General features: G+C 32.0%; 1 protein-coding gene across 1 annotated transcript; it reads right to left on the reverse strand.

The window, feature by feature from the left end:
* Positions 1-1048: 1048 nt before the first annotated feature.
* Positions 1049-7471, reverse strand: LOC145635415 (homeobox protein knotted-1-like LET6). Its single transcript, XM_081686694.1, has 4 exons — positions 6999-7471; positions 5997-6279; positions 2351-2595; positions 1049-1576 (listed from the first exon to the last, which is right to left on the reverse strand). Exons 1-4 carry the CDS (start codon positions 7365-7367, stop codon positions 1355-1357), a joined length of 1119 nt encoding a protein of 372 aa, XP_081542820.1. The 5' UTR covers positions 7368-7471; the 3' UTR covers positions 1049-1354.
* Positions 7472-9933: the final 2462 nt, after the last annotated feature.

A 9933-nucleotide genomic window follows, 5' to 3' on the forward strand; every position in this document is an offset into this window, starting at 1 on the left:
TCAATTTATAATTTCCTTCTCTTATAAACAATTGAATTCTGTTCAGCTCTAGCCAGTTCAGTTCAATTCAGTAAATCAAAACATGCCCTTAATTTGGTATTTTGGTATAATGTAATATCCTGGTCTGGTCACTAAAACATTGTTGTAAATTTACATATTTATGAAGTATTAAGTATAACAAAAGTATAATAAAAAAATTTGTGAGACAAGAATAAGATGAAGAGAACAAATGCATAATGTAGTGCTTCGTTACGCGAGGTCAAGATCCACAACAATACAAATCTTAAGTTACAATCAAAACTAGGGAATACTCCTAACTGCTTATTACTCCCTTCGTTTTTAAATACTTGTTCCACTTTCCTTTTTCGGCCATTTTTAAATACTTGCTCCATTTTCTCATTTGGAAAACTTTTACAATATTTAACTCATTTCTCTCACCTAGTGAACCCAACAAATATCATATTTTATTAATTTCATATTATCTCTCCTCTAATTTCTCCACTATTTTTGTTTTTTACAATTTTTTATTCTTCCACCAACCCACTACTTCCATATTTTATTAGTTTCTCCAATTTCTCCTAAAACTCCGTGCATGGAGAAATGGAGCAAGTATTTAAAAACGGAGAGAGTACGAAGTGGAAAATATACTAGTAGTTGAATTTGCCAATTGAAGTGTGTAAATGTGCAATTTTACGTGACAGATAACAAGAGAGTAAAAATATATTGCAATTATCAATGTAGATTTACTTTTACTGTCACCCCATGCATGCATAAACCTGCATAACTTTTCCTTCTAAGCAAACCTCACATTTGATTTAGACAACTCAAATTTGCCAACAATAGACATAGAAATTTGGTTCAAATACTTGTCTTACAAGTTACAATCTCAGTAAAAAATACAACTGACACTCTTTAAAGAAGCCATTTTTATAAACACATTTCATATTTCCAATTTTCCATACCAAGTTAGGAAATACCCGTAGTTAGGCTCATATTGACCTGTGCAAAATTCCGACACAAATATCTCTCCTCACGAAAATGAACGAAAAACACACTTAGCTTGCATGTCCATAATAATTAATGTAACATAATCTCTAGATTCTATCATATATATTCATAATAACAATACATACTCGAATAATACGAGTACTCCATGATTCTAACTCAGCTAGCAGTACACCACACTATTATATGATAATGAGCCATATCATATCATCTAAGTGGTACGGATCCATAATTGATCGAGTTTAATTAAGCACAATATAATAAATAACTCTCAATAACATAACCATTAACTAAGCAGATATCAGAAGCGACAATATAATATAATTGTCGATGATCGTGATTTGGGCTATTACATAAGAGTTGGGGAGACGTCCATGGGAAAAGGGTTCCCAAGGACGTTGTCCATGTAACCGTAGTGAGAATGAGCATGGGAGTGTGCAGCAGCATCCATTACCACAAATTGCATGTCCTCCGACGGCTTCCAATGCCTTTTCCTTTGGTTGATAAACCAATTGTTTATCTGCTTTTGGTCCAATCCTGTTGATTCAGCTAACGCGAGCTTCTGGGACTCCTACGATTAGCAAATAAACAAATACACGACGTTAGATTAAGTCAAGTCAAGACAAAAAAACGAGGCAGCTCAAGGAATAGTATGATAGCTACACAATGAGTTCCTCAATTTACAACAGTACGATTTTTGTTACCCGGTTTCCCTTCAATAATCAACCCTAAGTTTCATGTTATAAGAAAGCGACTATATAGTATCCTGGGAAGTATACAGAGAAGAAACACGATGACAAATAAATCACAAACATGTTTTATACTGGCTGGCTGTTGAGTATGATGTTACTACCAAACTACCAATTCCTCGATGTGGACTCTAAGGAAAACGATTCCTAGGAGGAATATGCAAATGAGTGATAATGTCTATAACGGAGCCAGAAGGTAGAAGATAATATAATAAAGAGAAAATCTCGATACACCAAGACCAAGTAAAATCATCCTCCCTAAGAATTGAACTTGAACCCAATAAAACAAATGCGTAAAGCTAGCTGCTTAAACAATTTAAAGAGCTAATCATGCACCAAACAACGATTATGAAGTTATGTATTGAGTTATCCATGGATCAAATCCGATCCATACAATCGAAACAAAGCCAACGCTTAGATTATCTGGCTAGTTGTACTTAGGTGAGGCCAACAAATTTAATTTAATATAATAAAGATGCAAGTTACTCATATTTTTATAAACCACTTACTAATGTAGGATCAATGATATTTAGCATGTACGAGTAATTTAAACACGATAAGTGGCAAGTAACGAAGTAGATAAGAATGTAACGTACTGATGGATACGGCCATTTGTAGTGTCTACTCCACCAATCAAGCAATTGTTGCCTGGCCTCCTTCGGCAGCTTTCCCTTCTTCCTCTTCTTCAAGAACTCTTGCCTCAGACTTCCCAAATATCCGCTATACTTGCGGAGCAGCTGGCCTTTCAACTCCCTGTCTTCTGCCGAAGGATCAATAAAATTATTGTTCACGTCAATGTCTTCTTCAGATGATCCATTTCGATCAGGGATCTCCCCACAAGCTGCCATAAAAACATTTTGCATCACGAAAGAAGTTCCAAAAAATGAGAACGCTTTTTTTAAAAATCTAAACCAAGCACATGTAAATAGGGATGATATATGTACATAATTGGTAATATGATACCCGAAAAGGTCACACAACAAATAGACATCATATAAAGCCATGAAATGAAATGCTTTACAAAAATTATATAGATGTAATACATGAAAATATATATAATTGAATGTTATGACTAATAAAATAAACAGACAAGACATGTAAAAAAAAACTCAGTTTGCTAGCGGAAACTATCATTTCAGCTCAAATCTACATTTGATAGTTTACAAGATACTTGATATGACAACATTTATGTCACATTTGATCTTCATCCTTGCACGATTACTATGTTAGAAACTCGGCACATCACAATGACATGAGACACTTGTGTGTTTCAACTAAACCAAAATCTATTAAAGCAAATCTTTTTCAAAAACGGACCAAATTAAAACCTAGCTCTCCCCTCCACATATTCTCGTAAGAGCATTCCCAACAATGAGCAAAAATTGGTTTCCTCATTCTCTCTCTACCCACTTTATCTCTCCTTCAAGCCATGAGCATTTTTGTGATCATATTTTTATCCCACCAATGATCAAAAACAAAATTTCTTCCTCATTCTCTCTCTAGTACATCTTCTCTCTTACTTTTACTAATACCCTTTTATATTTCTCTCAACAATATTATTTTTAATTCTTTTTTTTACTTGCATTGTGGACCCCACATGATCACTATTCATCTTAAAAAATGCTCATCCTATGAGCAATTTTCATTTTGCTCATGAGCATTTTTCAATATGCTCATTGATGGGGAACATCTTCTACCATTTTTGCTCATGAGCAAAAAAATGCTCATTGATGGGGATGCTCTAAGATTCATCATTTCACCCCAAGTACGTACCAATGTCGGAGATTCAACACACCGACCAAATTAAAACATTCGCACGATTCAATTCAACTCAACTCAACGTAGTCTGGCCACGGCCGAGTCTAATTCCTCGACACATACCCTATGACAAATAATGTGACATTGATGTAAACATGTAGCTAGTCTAATTCCTATGACCTTTAAAACATGTAGCTATTCTTTATTGCATGTCCCACAAAGTTTAAGAAGTGACATAAATTCAGACCATAAAGTCTAAACTATAAACAAAGAGAAACATGAACAAAGTACCCTTATCAATCAAATAGACTATAGTTGTCTCTATTACTAATAAGTTACATTTATCTAGTGCATTCTATAATGTATTTTTTTTAAAGGGACATTCACAAGTTTTGTTGTCATATAGTACATATTATTGAGAAAACTTTTCCGATAAAAACACAGTATACCTAAGATTCCTAGCAAATGAATCATTCAAACATACATTCACTGCAGTTTTACCTTAGTTTTATTGGACTAGAATATCACTAGTCAACTTATTGTCTTCATTATTTTTCCTAGACACCATTTAACTAACACCATATACTTCCTATCTAAAGAAGTAGAAGGATTATTGATGGTTCGAAGGGGACGAAATAATGTAGGGCGAAAGGGAATGATCACGGAAAAAGGGTTGAGCAAATAAATAAAATTAACATGGAACAACATTAATCAACTTCAATGCATGCTATCTTATGGGCTTGGTTTCTATGTCTATAATTGTCTTATGTGATACATACAATGTGACACATACAAAGATAAGGTGCACGCAGAACGCAATTTGAGACTTTGAGAGTGAATGGTTGACAGATTTATGATTTATTACTAATTCATAGGGGGGAAAGAGAATAGAACCACGAACAACCTAGCTAGTAAATAATTGAGAGGAGACTATTATAAAGATCAAAGAACTTTTAAACAACAATTTGATAACTTGACTTAGCTGTATTACTGAAAACTGAATGCAGAAATTAAGCATATACTTAAGTTCCAATTTAAGCATTATCCTTTAATTAGCAAAAAAAACTAAGGTCATGCTCTCTTTGCCTTACATAGGCTTAATCCACATTATATCGTGTAATTTTAGTTTGTTGAATTTAATTATAATGTAATCATCTCTTTATTTGACTAAATTTTATTGTATATGTGTCCTAATTAACAGTTTAACACCTAAGAAAAACATAATTGAGATCTTGTTACATTCATCAAAGAAAATTTCCAAATATCTTAATTCATAAATTTATACAGAGTAGTAAAACAAAATTCTAGAAATTTGGCAATAAGCAAACACAAATAATAAGATATAGCCAGGTTTTATTTGAATGTTGCTAGTATGATCTAAAGTGGATTAATTCTAATAAGAACATGTAATTAGTATGTACAATGAAGTAATAATAACACAGCCTAAACATGCATGCTAGTGTGAGTAGTGGAGTTAGCTAAATTACAAAGCGGGCTCAAACCGATCAATCGGGCTCAAATTAAACCATGATCTATGAACATGTATCTTGATCAATACCAACAACCAAAAAGCCGTAAGTTCACAAATTAAACCCACAATGTGTAAAGATGTTAACCATAGCTCCAGCCCTTGGTAGCACTACAATGGGAAAAATGTCCACAATGTTTATGCACTAGTTGCCCTAGCAAACTAATGGGATAAAACTTAGAAGATGACTCCAACAGCAAGAATAGCGATACCCGGTTAACCCATAGAGACACTACATATAATAATTCACAACCGGAAAATGTTCAAGTAACAAAGTGCTAGAATAAGGTAGACTTGAAAATAAACATTGATCCTAAAAATCTTAATTTATGTGCCATATTTATCAAAATTTAAGACCTCTCTATCTCTTGTAGTTTAATCTAAGAGAACATTATTATTATTATTACGGAGTATTATTAAAACAAAAACAACAAAATATGTGTATGACTAAAGAGAGACACATTGAGAAGATTCTTCAAAAACATCCCTTGGGGTTATTCATTACCAAAATGATTTAAAGTTAGTAGAATAGATTAAAAATATTCAACAACAATCCAAAACAAAAGCATTAACAATATAAAAAAATCATAATTAGCCATACATATGGGCCAATAATGAAAAAAAAACCCTATTTCCAACAAGACATACATAAAATAAACAAAGATTCAATAATTCAAGATAGATCCATAATCATTCTGATGATGAGAAAGAATTTTTCAAAAAATTTATTAAAGTTCCAAGATCTTATCTTGGAAACATGCACCATGCACCATAAAATAAAACATAAAAAAAAAAAAAAAAAAAAAAAAAAAAAAAAAGAATTGAAATCAAATTAATGCAAAAGATATACAAAATCATCAAACTCAAACAATAATCAACCAAATTCTTGTTCAAAAATTAAAAATAATCTAGAGAGAGAAAATAATAGAAATTTTAGAGAGAGAAAGAGACATCACCAGAAGAGGGAGAGTCTGAAGGAGAGGAGAGAGTTAGGGCTTTAAATTGACATTCAATTCTTGATAAAAAAAGCATAGCTTCTTTAAAGGGTTTGGTTAATTCTTGCTCATATTTTGTGAGCATCTCACAATAAGCTTCCATAAATTGATCCAAAGCTGGATCTTCACCAATATATCCTCCTCCGCCGCTGCCGCTGCCGCCTCCGCTTCTTCCTCCTCCTTGATTCATTACCATTCCCTCTGCCTCTTCTAGTCTTGCCACCACTTCCGGTGGTGCTCCGACCTACAATTCCAAAAAAAAAAAAAAAACACCCCATATTAGTATAAAGATCAAAGCTTTTTCACTTATTTTGATTTTTTTTTAAGAGGACTTATTTTGATTTCTTGAAGTTAACGTATAAATTACATGCACCTCTATAACATTTGCATCTTGCAAAGTTTTAAACTTTGTCAAAGATTAGAGGGTTTGAGGGTTTTTTTTTTTTTTTTAAAGAAAAAAAAAACTTCGTGTAAATAATCTTGAACATCTACTTGTTCAAGTTTTTTTAGAGGTTTTTTTTTATTAAAACCACCCCAATCTAAAGAAAATTTTAAACACCAAACAAAGATCAAAACTTTCTCCAATTCATTTTTTGTTTTTCATAAGAAAAATTTGAGAGTTTCATTAAAATTGTAAAGTATTCAAAGTATATTAAAAATTAGGTTATATGGTGATTAAACTTCACTAGCTTGGCTAAATCTTCAAAAACCCTTCAAAGATCAAAACTTTCTCCGAATGATTATCTCAACCCTTTATATATAATTGAAATTACTATTTTTTTTATATAAAAATAAAAATCCAAAATGGGTTTTTAAACTTTTTTTTTTTTTCTCAAAATTGGGTGTATATTTTAATCCTTTTTATAATTTCTTTCCAAAAATCATTTCAACTCAAAAATTGTCAAAATGACAAACTAATATTCAAAGAGGAGAGAGAGAGAAAGAGAAGTTTATTGTTTATACCTTTTGACAGCTAACAAAGGCAGATAAGAGACGAGGATAATGAGGATGAGACATAATCTTAGCCTTAATAATATTCCCACCTGAACTACTACTTCCATCACCACCATTGTTACTACCATTATTATTATTATTATGAATATTCTGATTTTGATTATGATGGTTACTCTCCATCACATGATGATGATGATGTTGATGATCATCAACATCATAACATCCAACACCAGAAGAAGAAGAACAACAACAAACTTTGTTGCTATTGTTGTGATGATGATGATGTGAATTACTATGATGATGATGATGATGAGAAAGAGATGGTTGCATCATAATCATAGGATACAACCCATTACTATTATTCTCCATTCCCTCCATTTTTTTCTCTCCTTTAAAATAAAAATGTGTTCTTTCTCACTAAAAATGTGATCTTTAAATAAAAATTGGATCTTTATAAATAAAAATTTGATCTTTAATTTATAAGAAGAAGAGGAAGAAGTAGTGGGTTTTTTGTTTGATAGTGGGAGTAATAAAGGAGTAAGAATAAGATTTGTGGTAAAAATTAAAAAGAATAAAAGGGCAGAGAGAGCTCCCGGAATTTAAGCTTACACAAAAAAGAAACAGGCTTTTTACAGCAAAATCCTATGAAAATAACCCACTGGTTTATTAAGTGATAGTTGTCGTCATCTTTTTCTTTTCTCTTTCTTTCCTCTGAACTTCTTCAGAAGCTTTTACTAAACTAAGCAGAAGAGAGGGTTGAATTGATTTATTAATTACAGTATGTTTATGATGAGTATTAGTATTTCATTTCCGGATACGGATATGATATATGCAGCTCTAAGGGTGATGATGGCCGATTTAAAATAAAACGGCGAAAGTAATTACGGAGTACTGTTTGTAGGGAGAGAAAAGGGGGATGAAGGAATTTTTGTTTGGGTTAGGGAGCAGAGTGCACGCGATAAATGCAGAGGAAGAAAGAAAGAGAATAGTGTGAGAAAAATTGGGTTCCCAATGAATTGAAAAAAAACTCTTGCTAGTTCTCCTTTTCTTTTGTGTTGCAGTAGCAGTGGCACTCAGGATTTCACTGCCATTTTACTGCTCTGCTTAGCTTACACTTTCAATGTCTTTTAATTTTTATTATTATTGCTAAGTAAAGATTATTTGGAGCACTACGGAAGTATAAGTAGGGCCTGTTATCATACGTTGAAATTCAGTTCAGCTAAGCTCAATACAGTTCAGTTCAGCCGAGTTCAGTCAATGAGAACAGATCCGTACTATGTTAAGTGGTCGTTTGATTAGACGTAAGAAATTTTTTTACAGACACTACTCTTTAGAGTTGTTTCGCTGAAAACTATTCTACTTTGTTGAAATATGTTATGCTCTGCCTAAAAGCTCAAAAGATTAGGGTCTTACATATAGTTAAAGTTCAAATGGAATTATTTATTAAAGTTCGATAATAAATTGTTGAAGTGTATTTGCTCTTACGTATAAGATTAAGGCTTTGATTGATTTGCTCTTACATGCCAACAACAAATCAAGTAAAGATCGAAAATTTAAACCTTCAAACGAATGGGGATATGCTTGAAGAAAACTTCATTTTCCTTTGAATGTATTACCTGAAAACTTTGCATCAATTATACCATGACATAAATGAACGATCACTCTAGCACAACTCAAGTTGAACACACCCTCTTCTTTGAATAATCTGTGATTATTTATGTGCAATTAAACAACAGTATGTACCTTCTTAACAATGATAATCATAGTTTACCCCCTTTTATGTTTACTGGCTTAACAATTAACACCGTTATGTCTAGATCAACTTATTATGAAGCTATATTATGCTACCTTATATTACTAAAACTTTTACTTTCTTTGTAACATAATTTATATAATATTTAAGTGTGTCAAAACAAGATCGAACATGTTGAAATAAACCCTAATATGATCGACATATTTCATCTTTAGAGAACCTCTACTTCCTTTTGTGCCAACCAAATGTTTTGATCATTAATACCAATTACCAAGGGTGTTAAAATTTTAAATTAATTACACTAATGCATGCATTTGATAAGTACTTCCTTTGTTTTCTTTTAAATACAACACTTTTTTTTTGACACATTTTTTTAGAAGATAATTAGATTAGATAAACGAGCTGATTTATCAAAATAATTTCAACACCAACATTATAAAAGGGCTAAGTACTACGTGTACAAATTATTTTGATTAATTTATCCGTTTATATTACTTAATCTCTTTTTCAAAGCGCATATCGAAAAGGTGTGTCGCAATTAAAAGAAAAAAAATAAATACTCCGTATAAGAAGTATGTATAATACTACTACGCCTGTTACCTCCATTTTATATTATTTGCAACGATTTTACATAAAGTGTGAGTAGAAATGAAGCAAGTATCTAAAAAACGGAGAGAGTAACAAATAATACTCCTATGAAACAGAGGTAGTATTACATTTTACAGGTTAATTATTGCACAATAGGTATTACTTGTATGATTGTATCAGCATATATTCCTGTGATGAGAAAGAGAGAGATTTGAAGATGATGAGTGATCAAATCGAGAGGAGAAGCTAATAGAGCATAGGGGAGGTCTATAACCCTATTTGCGAGCTATAACTATAAGGAGGTAAGATTTTTTGGTGGCATGGAATCAAACTCTATGTCCGCCTATTTCATTGCCAAACTACAACTTATCTTTACTATTGCCCATTTGTCCACGCATTCCCACTCGTTTTCCCTTCATTTTTTGTGCTATATTTTGCAAACGGCTAAACCAACCATGTTAAAAGCGGTTTTATAAATATTACTCTACTTTGTGTTTGATATTACTTTCTTCGTTTTATAAATATTTCTTTACTTTGTGTTTGATTTTATATGGGACGATTTTAGTAGGATAAAATAAGATGAAGACTGTAAGTATTGTTGCT

This window comes from Chenopodium album, chromosome 6, assembly GCF_948465745.1.
Source record: "Chenopodium album chromosome 6, dcCheAlbu1.1, whole genome shotgun sequence".
NCBI lineage: Eukaryota > Viridiplantae > Streptophyta > Magnoliopsida > Caryophyllales > Amaranthaceae > Chenopodium > Chenopodium album.